This window comes from Cibotium barometz, chromosome 7 (genome assembly GCF_041138505.1).
Source record: "Cibotium barometz isolate CiBa-2024 chromosome 7, ASM4113850v1, whole genome shotgun sequence".
NCBI lineage: Eukaryota > Viridiplantae > Streptophyta > Polypodiopsida > Cyatheales > Cibotiaceae > Cibotium > Cibotium barometz.
Window position 1 is genome coordinate 44,147,590 of NC_141052.1, and position 23,423 is coordinate 44,171,012.

General features: G+C 42.3%; 2 protein-coding genes and 1 long non-coding RNA gene across 5 annotated transcripts in view; all 3 read right to left on the reverse strand.

The window, feature by feature from the left end:
* Window positions 1–1,431: 1,431 nt before the first annotated feature.
* Window positions 1,432–6,937, reverse strand: LOC147637051 (uncharacterized). The gene is made up of 2 exons (XR_015266143.1): window positions 6,322–6,937; window positions 1,432–3,169 (listed from the first exon to the last, which is right to left on the reverse strand). It is a non-coding gene; the product is annotated as an uncharacterized LOC147637051 (long non-coding RNA).
* A 1,767-nt stretch (window positions 6,938–8,704) lies between these two features.
* Window positions 8,705–11,856, reverse strand: LOC147637052 (uncharacterized). The gene is made up of 3 exons (XM_086800998.1): window positions 11,042–11,856; window positions 9,979–10,177; window positions 8,705–9,866 (listed from the first exon to the last, which is right to left on the reverse strand). Exons 1-3 carry the CDS (start codon window positions 11,854–11,856, stop codon window positions 9,723–9,725), a joined length of 1,158 nt encoding a protein of 385 aa, XP_086657124.1. The 3' UTR covers window positions 8,705–9,722.
* Window positions 11,857–19,089: 7,233 nt separating this feature from the next.
* Window positions 19,090–23,423, reverse strand: part of LOC147637053 (uncharacterized) — a 121,056-nt gene continuing 116,722 nt past the window's right edge. For all 3 annotated transcript variants that reach the window (XM_086800667.1, XM_086800668.1, XM_086800669.1), the window contains exons 12-13: window positions 20,361–20,559; window positions 19,090–20,248 (exon numbers count right to left, since the gene is read on the reverse strand). In XM_086800667.1, coding sequence (XP_086656793.1) covers window positions 20,105–20,248; window positions 20,361–20,559 — 343 coding nt within the window. In that variant the 3' untranslated portion in view covers window positions 19,090–20,104. The remainder of the gene's footprint in view (window positions 20,249–20,360; window positions 20,560–23,423) is intronic.

Consider the following 23,423-nt stretch of genomic DNA (forward strand, 5'->3'; position numbering starts at 1 on the left):
CTAAGGACTTAACAGTCTCTGAGCACTGATATCCACTCCTCCTAAGTGCAAACCCTTCCCCAATTCATAGATATGGGACCCTCACATATACACATCACTTTATATCAAGTCACATGCCCAAATACTAGCTAAAAGATGTTCAACAGTCCCACTCTATGTCTGAATCCTAAACAACTAGATTCACATATGGTTCATCCCTTATAGCTCTCTCAAATCTCCAAGCCTAGCCCAACCAACCCAAGAATCATGTAGATAGACTCTCCACCTAGTTCCCAACACCCTTACCAGCTCTCTTCACTGCCAAACAAACACCAGAGAAGATGCAAGAGTCAAAAAAGATATCTACACAAAGACATTTAGGTATTTTCTATATCAATGGTACCATAGCTCTATGGGGCCTCCTCATGCCCAAAACACATTAAAACACATCAGCCATGTTTACATTATCTTGGCCTTCCATCATCATCTCATCTCTTACAGACTCTCTAGACATCATCTCATCTCTTACAGACTCTCTAGACATCAGTAAGACCCAGCAAACCTTATACATTCCTAAAAAATAGTAATCCACCGAATAGGCAACTTCAGCCCCATTAAACACCCATGAAAACATTTTAGATCACCTTAACACTATCCTTTTTAAGGGTTTGTATTTTTGTTCATAGACATATTTAACTAAGAATCTCAAAATATGCTCTAAGGTGCATGATCTATGGTAGTAGGGGCTTTGAGGAAAAATAGAACCAAGTCTGAAAGAGTTATTCTTGTCACTTAGATTGACCTCTCAAGTGACTATGGTCTAAGAGAGCACTACTTGATTTCACAATATCATGCATAATGGGTGGGGAAAAATCCAAACATGCTAGAAAACTCCAGTTGATTCTACATGAGTATAGGTATCAACCATTACAAGTTTTTTGTTATATAAAATTCATTTACATATTTTGAAAAGTCCTCATATATAGGCCTCTCGACATTTCTCACCATTATTCTTGATAGCACTCAGATAGTACACATTAAATACATGTACATACATACTATTAAGTGGATCATCTTCTTGAGAATTGAGTAAAGCATGAGGACAACATCTAATGCTCTAAAGAATGAAGAGATAAAGACCATTGACACTATCCAACTTATAGAAATTACCTTCCAAACATAAACATTACATTATAGAAATTACCTTCCAAACATAAACATTACAATATGGAAATTAGCACAAAGAGGTGATTGAGAAGAACTAGCCTTCAATCATAACCATGACAACTAAAAACAACATAAGATTACCATAGACATGAGTAAGTGAGAAGAAATAGACATCCATGGCAACTGTGAACATAAACATTACCATAGACATGAGTAAGTGAGAAGAAATAGACATCCATGGCAACTGTGAACATAAACATTACGATGGACATGAGTCACTCTAAAGAACCAAACTTCCATCACATCCATGATCTTTCAGAAACATATGTACAATCATAATACACTTTTTTCTCAAGTAGAGTCCAACAAAACCAGCCTCAAAGGACCCCATGCACTAATACTTCATATCATATATGTAAATAACCCCATCGACTGCTCTCACATGCATTTAATTTACACCTTTGCACTCCACTCATCCATCATATATATTCAAGACAATGTTTCATATTTATCATCACAGCTAGAAAGATACCAATTAGCTAATGATTCATATGGAATTAGACCAAAAGGCCTAGGGCATACACTACTAAATAGAGTTAATAGTAAAACAATAACCTTACATACGATTCCAGATTGATATTCCAAGGTTGTTCAGTTTGGGGTATAGTTAGGGGTTGTCATTCTTGAATCTTTGAATAGGTAGCAAGGTGTTTTGATTTTTCCACACAAATGTTCTGGGACAGATTCCTCCTTTGCACTGAATGTACTACTCATTGTGGTTATGCCAAATCGCTATCCTGTGCAAAATTGTCATTACATCTTCTGCATTGAGTCTGAAATGTATTTTCAAAGTGTTTGCAGACATCCATTTCTGTTCAGTGAAGTCCCATACATCAGCCCAGACTGAGATTCCCTTCCTAGAGAGTCTTTGAGTCATTTTATAAGTTTGCACTGGGACGTAGTCCTGACACACAATTGACATCCATATAGAATCTTGATGATATATGTCTGTAGCTAGTATGATATTATCATTAAGCTTTAGATTCATTTTGACTCTGTTCCACACTGACCAAAGTCTTTTGATCAAAGTGCTTCCCTTAGGCTTGATGGGGATTTTGCTAAAGTATAGGGTTAGGGGCGGTCAATTCTTCCACCTTTTACATTCTTGGAGAGAAAAGAGGGAAGCATCCCTATGAAGAAGAAGGGCCCAGTCCTCCATGGGGCTCATTAGGCTTATTATCATCCATTTGCTAGACATCATGTTCGCCAATTCAACTAGATCCGGAATATCTAGCCCCCCACTCTTTTTTGGTAGGATACAGTATTTTCACGCTACCTTTGGGATTCTGAATCTGTCTGCATCTCCTCCCCAGAGAAATTTTTTGCAGGAAGGACTCCAGCATGAGAGAAAGAAGATAGTCATGGGAATTAATATGTGCTTTAACACCACAGCTCTGCCTCCAAGTCTGGACTGCATTCCTTTCCACTTTGCAAATTTCATCTTGACTTTTTCCATTATCCACATCCATCTTTGATGCATACTAACTCCAAATCCCATCGGAGTACCTAGTAGTCTGAATATTGTTCCTTCCTAAATACATTGACACCCGTGATCAACCAACCATTGGGGAGGGTCCTTTAGCAAGGTTTTGATTCTAGTTTTGGCATGGTTAATGATGGAACCAAAAGCAATACAGGCATTTCTAGAAAATTTCTATAGACATCGGGTTATTTTGTGAATCAAACTATTGGTATCATCTGCAAATTGCTGCAAGCATAGTTGCTTGGAGCTACTTGGAATTTGAATTCCTCTCAATCTCTGAGCATGCATTTCCTTTTCTACTATCCAACCCAAAGCATCTGCAGCTATTGCAAAAAGGAGGGGGTCAAGAGGGAAACCTTGATGGATGGACTTCTTCAAGAGGAATGAGGGAGATAATACTCCATTTACTACAACCCTCGCTGAGGCATTCCCAAAGAGAGTATGTACATCCTTGATGAACCTTGGGCCAATTCCCATATCCTGCAAAGATTGCAAAATAAATCCCCATTCGAGCCTATCATATGCTTTGTCAAAGTCAATGTTGAAAAATATGAAATCCTAGTTGGTGTTCTGAGCATGTTCAATTCCTTCCCAAAGTGCAATGATCGCATCAAGAATGTATTTGCCCTTAACAAAACCTTTTTGTTCATTTCTAATCCATAAGTTAAGGTTATCAAATAGCCGAATGGTAAGGGCTTTTGCAAAGATTTTATAGGCCAATGATAGCGTAGTGATTGGCCTCCAGCTGATCACCTCTTTGCTCCCTCGTTTGTGAATGAGTTTAATAACTCCTTCATTAACTACTCTTGGGAGTGCCCCAAAAGACAGAGATTCTCTCCAAACAAAAGAAGGTAGAAGGAGAGGGTCTTTTTGAAAATTTTATAGAATTCATTTGGAAGTCCATCGAGACCAAGGCTTTTGCCATTTTCAAGGGAGTTAATGGCGTTTTCTATTTCTCCTACTGAGATCCTTTTCCAGCACTGCAGCTAAAGAAGGAGAAACTGCTTTTTTTTCTACACGGGGCAACTTTTGCACATGTTCTCTGCTTCTCTTGGGAGCTGACAAGCTGAGAACTGAATATATCAACATAGTAAGAATGAAAAATAGCACGGTTTTCCATTGTAGATTCAACAATTTTACCATTTTTTTTCCCCAAGTATCGAGACCAAATCTTTCTCCTTTCTTTTAAAAGCAATTGAAGGTTTCCTTGTTCAGCCTATCTCCTTTCCCTGCCCACCGTTCTCTTAGAAAAAGCTATAGTTGATTAAATTCTATGTCCTCTTCCCTTTTTAAAGCTGCTTTTAATTCTAGATATTTTGATTAACTTGATAAATTCCCCTAGATCTTTTGAATCCCTTCTTGAATCAATGGTAAGTGAAACAAGGTAGGGTTCGCATGGAACCATCCTGTCTTAGGTTGAGAATCACCGGTGTGAAGGGAAATCAGAATAGGCTTATGATCTGATATATGTGTGGAATCTAAAACTTTTATGAGAGTATTACAAAATTCTTTGGCAATACTCCCACTTAGGTAACATCTATCCAACCTTGCCTTTCTTAAATAGGAGTCAGACCTCCCATTGGACCAAGTATACTCTTCACTTATAGAAAAATAAGATCATGAAAACCTTTACAGGCCAGCCAGTGCTTACGTTCAGCTCCCTTTAGGGTGAGCCCCAATCCCAATAGCCTGTCATGCTTGTACTCCACCATATTAAAGTCCCCTATTAAAATAATAGGTAGATGAAGTTGGAGGAGGGAATGCCACAGGGCAGGTCGGGTGTTGGTAGGTCCAGAGGCATACACCGAAACCATGTACCATTCAATGTCTGTGGCCATTTTCACTAATATCCACCTATTGGATGGGTCAACCAAGACATCCTTGATGCAGCTCGTCCATTTTTTATGGATTCCCAAGGCAGTGCCTCCACTATCGAAGGTATGATCAGAATAAAACCAAATTAAATCCTGAGAAATTTTCTCAAGATTGGCCTTAAGAAGTTGGCCAGTCACTTTGATTTCTTGTAGACCAATGCAATCAACCTGTAACTTCTCTCCATAGAGCCAATTTTTTAGCTTCGATGCTTTAAGGGGGCCCGTTATCCCTTTGACATTGAAGGAGAGAATTGATTTAAACATTGTTTTCTTTGGGTTTTGGAGATGTGACTTCCTCTTCCTATCACCTTTTTCTCCTCAACAACAGGGGAGTCCTTTGGAGATTCTCCTTTTTTGAGGAGGAGTATTCCTGATGAGGTAGTTCTGGGTTAAGAGGGAAATCCTGCCCCCATGTTGACGAACAAGGGTCTTCTTGAATAGCTATTAGGGAGTCAGATGAACCACCCCCTCTATTGTCCTTGAATGCCAGACTTGGAAGCTTCTCTCCTTCCAAAGTAAGGGTGTTTCTCAGGGAATCCTCACCGAAATCCATTTGATATATTTCTTTTTGAAACCTGCTCGCATAATGAGTCTGAGAATCTTGCACCATCTCCTCATCATTTGATGATTTAAGGTCCTCAATCATGATCTTAGAGTGTAGGATTAGCGACATCAACCAGGAGCGGTGTGAATCTATTATGATTTGTCATGCGAGCTTGGGGCCTATTAGTTGGGAGTTTTTGACCTTTTCCCTTTTTGAGGACCGTTTGAAAGCCATCAAAGCCTGAGGGGGGAGGGTCATCTGGTTGGGACTTCTTACTGTGTGAGTCAGGGGGGTTCTTGAGAGGGAAATCCCTAATAAAGTGTCCTTGTTTGTTATAAAGACCATATAAGCGAGTTTGGGAAAATCCCATTACTTTGGGAATTTGCTTTTCAATCTACGTTTTGGTGTATCTTGAGCATACCAATTCCAAAGTTGTCAGAGAATGTGGATTTAAAACCTAGTCTTGGAATTGTCGGAGAATGTGGATTTAAAACCTACTCTTCAAGATCTTTCCAATGATATGTCACATGAGGGGGTTTTGATAAAATCTTAAAAGGGTTTATTGTGCCCCCATTTTTTGATCTTGCAAAATGGGAATTGGGATTTTCCCAAACTCCCTAATATGGTCTTTATAGTGGAAAAATGCATTTGGCTAGTTTTTGAACAAGACAAGCTGGACCATGCTATGATTATGATCAACAATAATAATGATTTCCTCAGGGAGTTCTAAGTTGAGATCGACTTCGACCCTTGCGGGGTGCCATCGGGGATTCATGTTAGAAATTGGTTGTTGACCTAAGAGTTTTCCTAGTGGTTCCACTATAAACTTTAACACAACAGGTGTGCAGGTGCAGGGGAAGGTCGTTAAGGAGCTCTAGCCAGACAGGAAATCTAGACGGTTTAGGCCCATTAGGAAAGAAATTAGGGTGCTAGAAAAAGAGGGACAACGGGGTGTTCCTGATCATCCACTGTCCAGCCCCTTAGATGTTAACAGTCATCTTTGCATCTTTGAACAGAAAGCAATAATAGTTATTTGGCAAGAAGTGAATCTGTTCAATTTCTACACCCCTAGGAATCCAGTTTGCGCTAACCCAACCTCTTAGGACATCCGCAGGTGGCCGAGGGTCATGACAAAGTGCTACTAGGGCACGAGACTGATAGATCATTAGCCAGTCAATGGACCAAATTAATGGGTAATAAAACAAATGGTTTACCTTTTCCACTGCGATGGCCTTCTTGCTCAGCACTTGGATCGCCGTTTCCTTCTTGATTTGCAGGCTCAACTTGCACTCTTCCCCGCAGGGACTGGATCTTTGTGGAGTAGCGTCAGCAACCACCCAACCTCCTCTTCTTTGAGTAGTCTGCTCTCCGTAAACTGCATGGACTCCTTGTTTTGGGGGGGGCGGGGGGGGGACGAAGCTTCCGCCTAATCGCATCTCTAATGGGGGGATGTGAATGATCCTTTGCCCTCAGGGAGGGACTAGGGGATGTGGATGGTGTAGGCTATAGGGACTCTTGGGGCAGCCTCCATCGCTCTGGTCTGTTTGGCTCCCTGCATGAAGGGTGTTAAGGAGGGCTTGTACCGTAGCCGGAGAAGATTGAAGATTCAAATGAGCTTCCTCTAGAAATGGATTGCATGGTGGGAAAGGGGGGGCTCTTTCGCCACGTGCCACCCTAGTCCTTGCATGCCAGTCGTCTTGTCCATTGCACCTGGGAGAGGTGGCATTGATGGTGAGCGAGCGACAACAGAGAACATCAATCAAGGCGAATCTGTAGCTCCTCCACTAGGGCGCCTATTATGAGACATTGATGTTGGGGGGGAGCACCTAGCGGCCTCCCCCACAAAAAGTTCTTTGAAGGCCAAATAGGAAGGAGAAGGCATAATCCATTGGATGAAACCCTAACCTGAGAGGGAAACCCTAATCGCTAGTCACCATCGTCGCCCTTATCTCCGTCGTCCTTTCAACCTACTAATTTCATCTATTTTGCCTATTTCTTATTTCTCTCATTTTCCTTTTATGGTATTTCCATCCTCGTTTGAGGATTTAAGAGTACACTATCACCAATATCCAAAAAAATGGTGAAATACAAAGTTACTTGAAGTCGGGCAGTGTGGCAACATATAAGACACATCTCATGCTAGTTTTCTTGAGATCTTGCATAGGCCAAGTCCAGCACCTTCCTCTAATCAGAAGGCGTTAGCCATACTATGCCCACACTCACACATGCAGAGACAGACACACACACACACACCACGCACACATATATACATACATACCAAGGCTAAAATTTGAAGACCAACCCAATCTTCAATTAGAAGGACAAATCTTACATTGACCATATATCTACCCTTCAAATTCACATAAATATGCATATATATATATATAATAATTTATATAATCATACTGATGGCCTTCTACCTGCAGCCCAATTTTAGGAGAGGCCTTCTCTATAAGGCTTGGAGGTATATATACATGCATACCTCCTCTACAGTAAAAATGACTTACTTGGATCTCAACAAACTCAAAATACTTGCTGCTAAAATGAATGCCTCTGGTTGCAAGAACGTGCACTCAATACAGGCGCCAAGCATGCAGATAAGCCTTCCCAAGACAATAAAATGTCTTCCAAGAAAATCCACGTCGTACGATGCCCCCATCTCCTAGACTTCCCTAAAGATCTCAAATCTTAACAATCTAAAAAGGGCCAAGTGTGAAATCTTTACCTGACCTCAAAGTGGAACCCTCAAGTCAATTGGAAAAGATCTTACTACGTTATGTTTCAATGAAATGCATGTACCTTTTACAAGTACAAAGATTCTCTTCTTGACATCATTGCTTATGTCATCACATACATAAATATCTAGCCTTAGAGATTGTTCACACAAATAAACACAATGACACACTTAAGGGGTGGTTAACACATACATGGATACACAAACAAGGGTATACACACACAAAGTGGACACACACATGAAGCTCTAATTTACCAACAATGCATTGATATATATAATGACACGTGGAATTTGGTTGAGTTACCCAAATGGCAAGAATATGATTTGTTACAAGTGGGTTTATAAGGTCAAATATATATATATATATATATATATATATATATATATATATATATATATATTGACACACACACACACACACACACACAGAGAGTTTTGTAATGCGAGACCTCACTTCCTGGTCAGTGTAACTAACATGTGATGAAGGCTACTCTAACTCCGAGTGCATCTCCGACTCTTAACTCCAACTTGTGCCAGGAGTGTGGACAATAATCGACCATGCCCAATGGACAAGCGTGTGGACATTTGGCATTACATTAATATGGTGTGAATTCATCATTATGTGTGGATTTTAAAAGAGGAGTGTGTGTGAAGGTGAATGCAATCAAACAATGGCTTCTCCTATTCTTGTTTATGGTTGAGTGAGAGCTAATAAAGGTTTATGCAAGTAATTTGTAAATCCCCATTCTATTTACACACTGATACCAATTTGGAATGCGTCTCGGAAGCGTTTTCTTGATTAACACTAAGCAAATAAGATTAATGCTAATCCTATGTTTAGCAGACACAAAAGAGAAAAAAAGATAGACCTAATATACTTAATATTGCCAAAACATGCTATATATACAATGATCTTGTTGATTCACATGTTCGTGCAAATGATCTTCCTTATTGACAGCTTCATGATGCATATTGAAGATGCCTACAACCCTACTTCCAATCGGACAAAAGAAGCTCATACTGATCCACCTTTCTGTCCTTGTTGCCTTGCACACTCTAACAAATAAATCCTCTTGATCTTGGTATAAAGGAATGTATGAGACTTAATGAACTAAGAAGGGCTAAGTGTGAAATCTTTAATTGACCTCAAAGTCGAACCCTTAAAGTCAATTGGCAAAGATCTTTGCTACATTATGAATTCCACCGCTACCATCTATCTGGAATTATAATCGACTCCGATTGGTCCATGACAGCTTGTTCATCTTTTTGTCTGTTCAAACTGTTCCAAAAGCTTGCTTGAAAATGTTCTAGAGCATCATTGGAACCATCACACTAAAACAAATTTAATGTTTTTAAGCGAGTTCGTACTAAAACAAGTTTTAATGTTCTGGAATTCCTTTAAAGTCTGGCAAGGATTGGATGCCTCAACTTGTTACATAATCATGAAAAACTCCACATATCCCAAGCCACATCATCCCCTAAAGTATCAAGATGCTTGCCCATCTCTTTGTTAAATGCCAACCATCCAAACTGCCCATATACTCATAAGAGCCCCCTCTTTGCTGTCTTCTCTTGTAATTCAAAAACAAAGGGGTGAGAGCTTTTAAAGATTTTTTTCCCTGCTTTGTACAGTGGTGTCTCTAGGGTGTGGTGAAGTCCTAGCACATAAACATATCCCACCCTTGAAGGTGACCCACTTTAGGGTCAAATTTTCTCATAACATCAGTACAGTGTGTGTTGCACCCCTCAAAAGTCTACCGCTTATTACATGACTTGGCTACAGCCCAGTCCTTTTCTGAAGTGAAAATGCGATCATTGGCTCATGCATATGTAGATGTAAAATCCATATCAAGTGAGGAGAGCAACTTCCTTGGAGACTCGCTATAAGAAAGAGATCATGTTGGAATCTCCAGCTTTGTAAGATATGTTACCTGCACTAGTGCCTCCAATTGTATGCTCAGACTCCAGAGAACGCGATGCTTGCAAAATCAGCTCAGAATGTAGGTGAAGACAGGCCATAGCCATCTGAAGAGAAAATACCAGTAACATCAGACATCGCGATTTGTAGGCTTATACTAAGTGCACTTGTGAAGAGAAATCCATTTCAAAAAAGTTAAAAGGAGAGAGAATATCATACGGATGAGCATTCGGTATCAGAGTCATCCTCAGCAACTTTGAGTGCCCAAGCACGGATCCAATCAAGACCGCTTGCTATGTCTGCATCTCCACTGCTTATAGCATTTCTAACATGTGATGGGTGGAGGGACACCATGATTCGAGATACAGCGTATAAACTGGCTCTTCTTACATACGCCTCCGGATGACTAGAGATTTGCCTGAGAAAAAAACAAGTCAAAATTAAATTGATCACGGAAATCAACAAAACCACCATTCTTTTTCTTTTTCCGGTAATAAACTTAACTTTTTAAAACTTAAATTGATCATAAAAACCCACAAACATACATTCACACACACACACACACAGAGACACAAGCTATGCGTTCATTAAAAACATAAAAAGAGAAGGGGTACATGTACTACGCAGGGCTATATGTAGAATGAGTAGTTAGGCCACTGAAACTAGTGGCTTATGTCATCCCCTTGTGAGTGCATGCAGAGGTATCTCAATCACTTTATTCTTTTTGCATAAGAAGTACATTGATCAGTGGCCAGACCTATAAAGCTCCATGTGAATGCTCGCATTGACCCTTGAACACGTGTTGCACGCCACACTTATTACAAGTTGTAGTTGTCAGGGCTATCACTTATTACAAGTTGTAGCATTATCCATTGGATATTGGCCTCGGAGGTTATGATTTTTTATTTGTGGGCCTCTTTGTACTCAGTAATTTATATTGTCTATTTCTTGTTTCTCATTTTCCTTTTACGGCATTTCCATCCTCTTTTGAGGAATTAAGAGTACAATAGAAACATTCAATCAACAGTATCCAATAAAATGGTGTAATATAAAGTTAGTTGAATAATTGTTAGTAAGTAATATGGTAGCATATAAGACACATCTCATGCTGATTTTCTCGAGATCTTGCATAGGCCAGGTCCAGCAGCTCATCAGAACCTTCCTCTAGTCAGGAAGTGACAGCCACACTGCCAGCACCTACGCGGGCACAGACAAACAGACACATGTACACATACAAACATACATACCTCACACTCACTCTTGGGCAGTAAAAATGACTTACTTGGATCTCAGCATACTCAAAAGACTTGCTGCTAAAATGAATGCCTCTGGTTGCAAGGACACGCACTCGATACAGGCGCCAAGCATGCAGATAAGCCTTCCCAGGACGATAAAATCTCTTCCGAGAAAATCCACGCCGTGCTGCTTCTTGTCGTAGTCCCGCATCACAGGCAGCATGAAAGAAGCGGCATAAGGAGCAAAGTTGTTTTTCTTTGCATTGTCCCCCACTGCTTGGTTACGCTGCTGTTTCTGCAATTGCATGGAGCGGTGCCCCCATCTCCTAGACTTCCCTAAAGCTCTCAAATCTTCTTGTCTTTGTGGCATCTCTCTCTCATATTTGTGGATCAAACTTACCATTGCATTAGGTTCATGAACTTCTCTCCAGGGGCCTGCTCCGACGGGTGTATAAGCACTTCCAGGTCCATACCATGTTTTATCGATTTCCGTTATTGGCCGGTGTCCATGTGATGAACCCTCAAAAGCAGAACCAGAGACTGCAATCTCTTTGGCTGCATCTGACATGACTTCAAGAACTAAAAGCCTCTGACTCACATCCACATGAGGAGAGTAAAGTGTATGTGTGAACACCTCTACAGTCAGGGGAGCACGGGCTAACAATGCAACAAGAGCACTGTATCTTTTCTTTTCTGCTGACTGTTCCTGACCTTCAACCGTGACTTCACTGCATCGTACATGTATCAGTGCATGAGCTAAATCTGGCGCGGCATTTTCAAGCTCCTCAGGTGCAGCTCTCACAAGTTTTTCTGCAACCTCGAGCGCTTTTTCAACCTGTTGGAGAACATTGACATGTTTCATGCCTCAAAGACAGGCAGAGCAACCATTACTATGCATGCATGTATATACCTGTGTATGTATGCATGTATGTATGAACATATGCATGCATGCATGTGTGTGCATGTATGTATGTATGTACAAGTCATATATTGGATGTGAATGATCCTTTGCCCTCAGGGAGGGACTAGGGGATGTGGATGGTGTAGGCTATAGGGACTCTTGGGGCAGCCTCCATCGCTCTGGTCTGTTTGGCTCCCTGCATGAAGGGTGTTAAGGAGGGCTTGTACCGTAGCCGGAGAAGATTGAAGATTCAAATGAGCTTCCTCTAGAAATGGATTGCATGGTGGGAAAGGGGGGGCTCTTTCGCCATGTGCCACCCTAGTCCTTGCATGCCAGTCGTCTTGTCCATTGCACCTGGGAGAGGTGGCATTGATGGTGAGCGAGCGACAACAGAGTACATCAATCAAGGCGAATCTGTAGCTCCTCCACTAGGGCGCCTATTATGAGACATTGATGTTGGGGGGGAGCACCTAGCGGCCTCCCCCACAAAAAGTTCTTTGAAGGCCAAATAGGAAGGAGAAGGCATAAGACTAACCAGATCCATTGGATGAAACCCTAACCTGAGAGGGAAACCCTAATCGCTAGTCACCATCGTCGCCCTTATCTCCGTCATCCTTTCAACCTACTAATTTCATCTATTTTGCCTATTTCTTATTTCTCTCATTTTCCTTTTATGGTATTTCCATCCTCTTTTGAGGATTTAAGAGTACACTATCACCAATATCCAAAAAAATGGTGAAATACAAAGTTACTTGAAGTCGGGCAGTGTGGCAACATATAAGACACATCTCATGCTAGTTTTCTTGAGATCTTGCATAGGCCAAGTCCAGCACCTTCCTCTAATCAGAAGGCGTTAGCCATACTGTGCCCACACTCACACATGCAGAGACAGACACACACACACACACCACGCACACATATATACATACATACCAAGGCTAAAATTTGAAGACCAACCCAATCTTCAATTAGAAGGACAAATCTTACATTGACCATATATCTACCCTTCAAATTCACATAAATATGCATATATATATATATAATAATTTATATAATCATACTGATGGCCTTCTACCTGCAGCCCAATTTTAGGAGAGGCCTTCTCTATAAGGCTTGGAGGTATATATACATGCATACCTCCTCTACAGTAAAAATGACTTACTTGGATCTCAACAAACTCAAAATACTTGCTGCTAAAATGAATGCCTCTGGTTGCAAGAACGTGCACTCAATACAGGCGCCAAGCATGCAGATAAGCCTTCCCAAGACAATAAAATGTCTTCCAAGAAAATCCACGTCGTACGATGCCCCCATCTCCTAGACTTCCCTAAAGATCTCAAATCTTAACAATCTAAAAAGGGCCAAGTGTGAAATCTTTACCTGACCTCAAAGTGGAACCCTCAAGTCAATTGGAAAAGATCTTACTACGTTATGTTTCAATGAAATGCATGTACCTTTTACAAGTACAAAGATTCTCTTCTTGACATCATTGCTTATGTCATCACATACATAAATATCTAGCCTTAGAGATTGTTCACACAAATAAACACAATGACACACACTTAAGGGGTGGTTAACACATACATGGATACACAAACAAGGGTATACACACACAAAGTGGACACACACATGAAGCTCTAATTTACCAACAATGCATTGATATATATAATGACACGTGGAATTTGGTTGAGTTACCCAAATGGCAAGAATATGATTTGTTACAAGTGGGTTTATAAGGTCAAATATAAGCCGGATGGATCAATGGAAAGATATAAAACATTTTGGTGGTGATTATGATTTATGTGGATAATTTGATAGTCACATGTGATTGTGGGAATGATATAGCTTATGTGAAGTAATCGTTGAGAAACCAATTTAACATGAAAGACCTAGGAGAATTAAGATTCTTTCTTACCATTAAGGTTATCAAGACATCACATAGTATATGGTTGGTGCAAAGGCAATATGCATTGGATATATTGGCAAAGTATAGCATGACTGTTTGCAAGCCTATAGCGTCACCATTGGAGAAAAATATAAAATTAAGGGCTAACTTTGGTGATAAGTTAGATGATGTTACCATGTGCAGGAAGATGATTGGTATCTTGATTTACCTGACTATTAGTATAGTGGACTTATGTTATGCAGTGGGACTACTTAGCCAGTCTATATTAAGTGCCAAGAAGCCACATTTGGAAGGTATCAAGAGGATTATGAGATATGTATAGACCACTGCCCAATATTTTATGAGATATGTATAGACCACTAGCCGTTATGGTCTACTTTATGAGCATGAAAAGGATGTGAAGGTGTATGGTTACACGGATGGACAAGAAGTGCTTATGATAGGACGTCTACTAGTGTATATGCATTTAGCTTGGAAAGTGGTGTTATAAGTTGGAGCAACAAGAAGCAACCCAGAGTTGCATTATCTAGCACAAAGGCAAAGTATACAGGAGCATCTATGGCTGCATGTGAAGTGGTTTGGATAAGGAAACTACTTAATGATTTGGGACAACATCATGAAGGATGAGTTATCATACATCAATATTTAGTTGGTCAATAATCTAGGATATCATGTAAGGACCAAAAACATAGAGGTCCACTATCATTTCATTAAAAGAGAAGGTGTTGGATGGACAGGTTGATTTAACATATGTAAAGACTGAAGAACAAAATGCAGATGCCTTCACAGTCACTTGGGAGGAAAGAGAAGTATGAGTACTTTAGAACATCGGTGTGACACGTGGTGTGTATTAGCAAGTGTGTGGACAATAATTCGCCATGCCCAATGGCCAAGTGTTACATAAATATGTCGTGAATTTAGCATTATGTGTGGATTTTTGAAAGATGGAGAGTGTGTAAAGCAGAATGGAATGAAACAATACTTGGATTAACGGAGTCTTGAAACCCTATAACATTTTTTTGATATAGATATGTGGTGAACATAGTGAAACCCAAGATACATTTCACAAATAGATAAGCCTAGGTGTTACAACCAAGAAACTATAGCAAACCAATATGTATACGGATATTGAAAACGAAGACAATCTGAACTGATGAGTAGTTAGAAATCACGGATGCTGGCATGTATTTGTTCCACTCAGCCTTTCTCTGAGTTAGCTAGCTCCAATGATCAACGTAGGAAGAAGCTCGTGCAAGCTGAATACACAGAGCCCACATATTCCTAGATACTGCCACATGTCAAAATCATAAGAACCCTAGCATGCACTCATTTTATTCCTCTTTTGGGATAAACATTTAATCAATTTGTCCCTTGTCAAATCCACATATTAAGTGCACTTAGGTCCTCAACCTATAGCTCACCAAGGACCTTGATATTGATTGCCTCATATTCTTGTATATGGTTGATTAAGAGCTAATTAGGGCTTATGCAAGTGTTATTTGTGCATCCCCATTCTATTGCAAGATGGACATCATTTATAATGCATCGTCCAATCACAAGTGCTTTACTCGAATCCATTCAAGGTTATCTTGCTCGAAAAACCCAATTTCTTTGAGCTCTTGGAAGGAACTCTAAATCTTTAAAACCCCAATTCCTTTGAGCTCTTGGAAGGTACTCTAAATCTGAAAAAACAAGGTTTCAAGTCTCTAAACGTTTATGCAAATAGTATGATGTACATGCATGTATTAAATGATATCGTATGACATATAAGATGAATGCTTGAGCTCATTTTTGAATTGTATGAGAATAATTTTACACATACAAGGTGCCAAACAAAACATTCGAGGTGCTCACCTTGAATCATGCAAAATGTATGATTCAATGTATGAAATACTTATCTGAGGTAGGATTGAAATAACACACGAACCAATCTCTAACGGTCAATCGCTTGAATCATACATTTGAGGTGCTCACCTTGGATCATACAATGTATGAAATACTTATCTGAGAGGTAGGATTAAAATAACACATGCACCAATCTCTAACGGTCAATCCCAGTTGTTTGATGTGCTTTATACAAAGATGAAATTCTTCAAAAAGTATGACAGATCAATTAACTTGTATGGATAAGTGTGACATATGTCAGTGCAGTCATCAGTGATTGAAGGATTTTGTTTACTTACATATCAAATGTTCAATTATCAATGGAAGACAAGGTTATCATGTACCATATGACTATTTATCACATACTATATCATATCATTTGGTAAATAATACAAATTGTATGTGTACATTTACAGGTCTAGCATGTATGTTTGGAGGTTTTTAGCAAGAAAATTTGAGTGTGTGATTTTATTTTTTGGCATAGTTTCTATTAATGACGCAACCCAAATAGGGGCATACAACGAGTGGAAAAAGAAATTCCATTAATTAACTATTATTATTATGCACAATTTCTATGGATTTGTTGGAATTTTGAGAAAATGAAAGAAATACAAAAAATGAAAGGAAAAGATCAAAACATAAAATCATGAACAAAAAGAAAGAAATCAAACATGAAATCAAACAAATACCTATTTAGTTAGTTTTTCCAATGTTTTCAATGCCTAAGTTTAGACTCATGCGGATATTCACTTTGTTCTAGACCAACACTTGATTGATCGAGGTAATCGTTGATGGAGGTAGTTATGGTGGCAGGACAGGTGCCCGGGCACCCTAAAAATTCCTCATGTGTACCCTTATCCTAGAAAAGTTATAGGTCCCATATTTTACTGATTTGGGGGATCATCGTCGCCTGCAACAACCTAAATTGCCATCTCCAATGACATTGCAAGTGCAATTGCCATCTCCAACGTCATCGCCAGTGCCATCTACAAAGGTTTTCTTGCCGCACAACATCTATCTTCTATTGTTTGCATAACCCATAAATTACCATGGACTAGATGCATCCCCCCAAGAGCGATCCGCATCCCCGAGAGAGAGATGTTCTTTCTTGCATTCCCGAGAGTGAAGTTCTCTCTTGGCGCCAGGTAAGGACTGTCACCACCAAGAATATGTTCTTTTTGGTTCATAAGAACTTTATGGGATATGGAAATATCAAAACTATGTGATACAGGCCAGCCCCTTATTCTTGGGGATATGGTCATACATGTGCTCATAGGGGAGAGCACATGAGGACTAGTGGCCACTATGGATTTAGCAAATTGGGGCCTCCCCTTAGGCTTCATTATCTCCCCTCATCACCTCCACATCCCAACATGCCAGAAAGGACTGGTGGTTATGGTGGCAGGACAGGTGCCAGAAAGGACCCTAAAAATTCCTCAATAGCTTCTAGGATAAGAGCCTTTGACTACCTCAATAGTTTTCCAATGTTTCCAATGGTCTTCACCTTTTAATGGAGACGAAAATAACCAACAAAAAAAACCTTTTTACCCTCATCACCTCCACATCCCAACATGCTTGCCGAGCATCATGCACCTTCCTATGTGTATCATGTTGCTGGCGCTTCTTCGCCAGATGCTCATACCTCCTCAGGGAGAGACCATTCCCTCAACACACCTGCAATGTTTTCATTCTAGGACTGCGACCTCCCACAGTATGTAGTCGCTCGCTCCTGGTACTACACAGGCAGGTGGCAACTCCTACTACACAACAGGAGCTGTCATTCAAGAGGAAAGCTCCCACAATATGCAGTTGGCGTCTGCCGCTACACAGGTGGCAGCTCTTGCTGCAGCAGCAAGAGAGAGAGCCAACAACCTTTTATGGATAAACCAACCATTCATCTATCTATCCATCCATATTCCATCTATACATCTATTTCTTTTCTTTTGAAATTGATAGATAGATGGATAGATAGATGAACGGTTGGTTTATCCATAAAAGGATACATACACAGTTTGATAATAGATCGATCATAGATAGAAAGATGGATTGCTAGGTAGGTGAAATATAGATGGAATGGATTGTTGGATAGATAAATTGATATATCAATAGGTAAAAAGATATTTTATAGAAAGTTCAATAGATAAATTGATGGATAGATTAAAGTTATACATAGATAGATTAATAGAAAGCTAGATAGTTGGATAGATAGATAGATAGATATATAGATGGATGGATAGATAGATAGCTAGGTAGATGGATGGATGAGTAAATGAATAGATACATACATAGATATAGATAGGTTGATACATCAATAGATAGAAAGACAGATTGCATACCAACATAGCTGCATAGACGGATAGATAGATGGATAGATGGGGGGAATGGGTAGATCAATAAATCGATAGATAGAAGACAGATAGAAAGATCAATAGATCAAAAGTTTGATCCGTAGAAAGATAGATCGTTAAATAGGTAGATTGGTAGATAGATACATAGATGGCAAGATATATAAGTAGATTGACGCACACCGATAGATCGATATAGATATAGCTCCAATGGTTGGATTGTCTTCATAACTATGAGTTTAGTACCTGCAATGGTTGGGTCGATATAGATATATCTCCAATGGTTTGATTATCTTGACAACGATGAGCTTAGTCTTTGCCATATTTAATGAGAGGTCATTGACTTTGTAGACTTCTTAGAGTGGGAAGAGGCTAAAAGGTTTTGGATTTCCACATACTCCTCATGAGAATGTTGCTTTCAACCCATGGAACTTGAGCCCTTAGATCAATATAAGAATAGATTCTAAATTAGATAGCTAATATATATACACATACATAGATGGATAAATAGCTAGATAGATGAGACATAAATAGATAGCTTTTGTTTTTACAAAATTTTTGGATAGTGTAATATATATATATATATATATATATTGACACACACACACACACACACACACACAGAGTTTTGTAATGCGAGACCTCGCTTCCTGGTCAGTGTAACTAACATGTGATGAAGGCTACTCTAACTCCGAGTGCATCTCCGACTCTTAACTCCAACTTGTGCCAGGAGTGTGGACAATAATCGACCATGCCCAATGGACAAGCGTGTGGGCATTTGGCATTACATTAATATGGTGTGAATTCATCATTATGTGTGGATTTTAAAAGAGGAGTGTGTGTGAAGGTGAATGCAATCAAACAATGGCTTCTCCTATTCTTGTTTATGGTTGAGTGAGAGCTAATAAAGGTTTATGCAAGTAATTTGTAAATCCCCATTCTATTTACACACTGATACCAATTTGGAATGCGTCTCGGAAGCGTTTTCTTGATTACCACTAAGCAAATAAGATTAATGCTAATCCTATGTTTAACAGACACAAAAGAGAAAAAAAGATAGACCTAATATACTTAATATTGCCAAAACATGCTATATATACAATGATCTTGTTGATTCACATGTTCGTGCAAATGATCTTCCTTATTGACAGCTTCATGATGCATATTGAAGATGCCTACAACCCTACTTCCAATCGGACAAAAGAAGCTCATACTGATCCACCTTTCTGTCCTTGTTGCCTTGCACACTCTAACAAATGGATCCTCTTGATCTTGGTATAAAGGAATGTATGAGACTTAATGAACTAAGAAGGGCTAAGTGTGAAATCTTTAATTGACCTCAAAGTCGAACCCTTAAAGTCAATTGGCAAAGATCTTTGCTACATTATGAATTCCACCGCTACCATCTATCTGGAATTATAATCGACTCCGATTGGTCCATGACAGCTTGTTCATCTTTTCGTCTGTTCAAACTGTTCCAAAAGCTTGCTTGAAAATGTTCTAGAGCATCATTGGAACCATCACACTAAAACAAATTTAATGTTTTTAAGCGAGTTCGTACTAAAACAAGTTTTAATGTTCTGGAATTCCTTTAAAGTCTGGCAAGGATTGGATGCCTCAACTTGTTACATAATCATGAAAAACTCCACATATCCCAAGCCACATCATCCCCTAAAGTATCAAGATGCTTGCCCATCTCTTTGTTAAATGCCAACCATCCAAACTGCCCATATACTCATAAGAGCCCCCTCTTTGCTGTCTTCTCTTGTAATTCAAAAACAAAGGGGTGAGAGCTTTTAAAGATTTTTTTCCCTGCTTTGTACAGTGGTGTCTCTAGGGTGTGGTGAAGTCCTAGCACATAAACATATCCCACCCTTGAAGGTGACCCACTTTAGGGTCAAATTTTCTCATAACATCAGTACAGTGTGTGTTGCACCCCTCAAAAGTCTACCGCTTATTACATGACTTGGCTACAGCCCAGTCCTTTTCTGAAGTGAAAATGCGATCATTGGCTCATGCATATGTAGATGTAAAATCCATATCAAGTGAGGAGAGCAACTTCCTTGGAGACTCGCTATAAGAAAGAGATCATGTTGGAATCTCCAGCTTTGTAAGATATGTTACCTGCACTAGTGCCTCCAATTGTATGCTCAGACTCCAGAGAACGCGATGCTTGCAAAATCAGCTCAGAATGTAGGTGAAGACAGGCCATAGCCATCTGAAGAGAAAATACCAGTAACATCAGACATCGCGATTTGTAGGCTTATACTAAGTGCACTTGTGAAGAGAAATCCATTTCAAAAAAGTTAAAAGGAGAGAGAATATCATACGGATGAGCATTCGGTATCAGAGTCATCCTCAGCAACTTTGAGTGCCCAAGCACGGATCCAATCAAGACCGCTTGCTATGTCTGCATCTCCACTGCTTATAGCATTTCTAACATGTGATGGGTGGAGGGACACCATGATTCGAGATACAGCGTATAAACTGGCTCTTCTTACATACGCCTCCGGATGACTAGAGATTTGCCTGAGAAAAAAACAAGTCAAAATTAAATTGATCACGGAAATCAACAAAACCACCATTCTTTTTCTTTTTCCGGTAATAAACTTAACTTTTTAAAACTTAAATTGATCATAAAAACCCACAAACATACATTCACACACACACACACACAGAGACACAAGCTATGCGTTCATTAAAAACATAAAAAGAGAAGGGGTACATGTACTACGCAGGGCTATATGTAGAATGAGTAGTTAGGCCACTGAAACTAGTGGCTTATGTCATCCCCTTGTGAGTGCATGCAGAGGTATCTCAATCACTTTATTCTTTTTGCATAAGAAGTACATTGATCAGTGGCCAGACCTATAAAGCTCCATGTGAATGCTCGCATTGACCCTTGAACACGTGTTGCACGCCACACTTATTACAAGTTGTAGTTGTCAGGGGTCTCTATCTAGTACTGATTTGACTCGCCTGCGAGCTCCGCTCTCCCCCCCCCCGCTGCTTCTCGCCATCGCGCCTCACTTTCCCCCCCCCGCCAGCCCTCCGCGGTCTCCTCCGCCCTCTCCCCCGCCTTCTTCATCGCGCCCCTCTACGCCACCTCCCCACCGCCTTCTGCCTCGCGTTTCTCCCCCGCCTTCTCCCCCCCGCCTCCACTCCCCCGCCTCCCTCCTCTTCTCCGCTTTCTTCCCCCCCCGCCTTCTCTTCCTTCGCCTCCCTCCTCGCTGCATTCCCCGCCTCTCCCCCCGCCGTTTACTTCCTTCCCCATTCCTTTTTCCTCCGCCTCTCTAACATCCTTCGCCTCCCCCTCTCTTCTCTCCCCCGCCACCTCTCCCCCCTCCGCCCTCTTTCTCCTCCCTTCCGTCCCGCCCCTCCGCCCACCGTTAACTCCTCCCCGCCTCAGCTCCCCCCCCCCCCCCCCCCCCCGCGCCCCGCCCCCGCTATCCTGTAGCCCTCCGCTTCTCTTTTTTCCTCGCAGGGCTGTGTCCCTCCCGTTGGTGACCCCGGTTTCTGGCTTTTTCCCTCTGGAGGACTCCATGGAAGCCGCTCCGACTAACCCTGCCGATTCCGGTCTCCGTCTGGAGTTCACAGCTGAAGATCTTCAGTTGTTTGTTTCCACAGTTTCCGCTCTTGAGGCCTCCTCCTTGGTCTGCAAGATAGTGGGTAGCCGTCCGATGCGGAGAGAGCTTCGCGACCTTCTGCAAGGCAGCCTTGTTGGCGTGCCCGCCAAGATCGTCAGCGTGGATTTTTTGGGACGTGGCTACTATCAGGTGGATTTCGAGTCCCCACAGGCAGCTCAGATGGTGCTGGCTCGGAGCCCCATTGCCCTCCGCTCTTCCCGGGCGTTCCTGGCGCGATGGACTCATGGTTTCGACCCCGCTTCTGACCCGCTAGCAGGCGCGACAGGTTTCCCCGTCACTATCTGTTTTCCTGGACTCCGTAGGGAGTACTTGCCCCTCTTGTCATCCATTGGCAAGGCATTCGGGCAGGTGGTGGAGACGCCTCAGACAGCGGCTTCAGTGATTGCTCGGGCAGCAGGACTCCCGGCCATTCGGGTTGTGGTTCCGTCACCGGAGTCCCTCCCGAAGACGATCCTTCTCCCTTGTCTTTCTGGAGGACATATGATACAGCGCGTGGAGTATTCGGGCCTCCCCGGCCAGTGTTACATATGTCGGGAGATGGGCCATCTCGCACGCGCCTGTCCCCGCAAGGGGGCTCATCCTTCACGTTATGCCGCCTCCGGACCCCCTGCAGGAGACCCGAGGGGTGGCCATCCACTTCAGAGACCGGACATCCCTGGCTCGTCACAGCAGGCGCCATCATCTGACGAGCAGGCCCCGGCGGAGGATGCCGCGCAGTCCCAGGAGGCTGGCGGATGGCAGGAGGTTCGCCGGCGGAAACGCCCGGCCCGCAGGGACCGTCGTCGCAGACGCCAGCAGGCAGCACAGGCTGGCGGACAGGCGACTCCGGCTGGCGTACAGGCACCTATCCGCACTTATGCTCCTGTCAGGGATAGGCAGCCAGCAGGTCCCACCCCGATGGACGAGGATTCAGACTCAGTGCCCGTTGAGGCCGCTGGTGGAGCCTCCCACGTGGAGACCGCACTCCCGCCTCCCCCCGCGGGGGGCCCCCCACCCTCCTTGGAGCAGATTCCTGAGGATCCTGGGCCGCACTCTTCGACCCCCGGCTCCCCTTCCCCTCACCCGGAGAGCACTCCTTCCACCCTTCCTTCTCCCCCCCCAGCCCCCCCTCTCCCGCCTCCCCCGGCGGCCCCCCCTGACACCTATCCTCTGGCAGATGCCTCTCCATCCTCTCCTCGCTCTCCCCCCTCCTCGCCACGAGCCCCCATCCCTCCCTCGGCCTCTCCAGGATACTTCGCCAGACCACCCACTGCCCCGGGGCAGCGCAGCTGGGTAGGCCAGAGCTCAGTCCAGCGGCTGTTCCACCGCCACTCCGGGCCGGTGGAGATGGCGATCCTCGCCTCGCCCGCCACAGAGTTCTCTCCAGCCTCCCCTGGGGGGCCCCCGCGAGTGATGGGGCTACCAGTGGATTACGGTTTTTTCAGGTGCCTCCAGCTGGATGCTGGCCCGTTCGAGACACTGGTCGCGCCCCTGCGAGTTTGCGTGGTGTGCCATCCCTCTCGTTCTCCCTCTGTGGTGAGCAGCATGGTGGCTTTCTCCTTTCCTCTCAGCGTTGCCCCAGACACAGCATGGGATTGCAACTCTGTAGAGGAAGTTTTGCGTGATCAGATACTGGAGTTTTCTCACCACTTCAGTGACTTGGGGCTCACGGACCTATTGCAGACCCGATTACACTCAGCCCGCATGAGCCTGTTTGGTATAGGAGACTGGCGGGCGGATCCGGTCCACACCTCAGTTGAGGCGGTG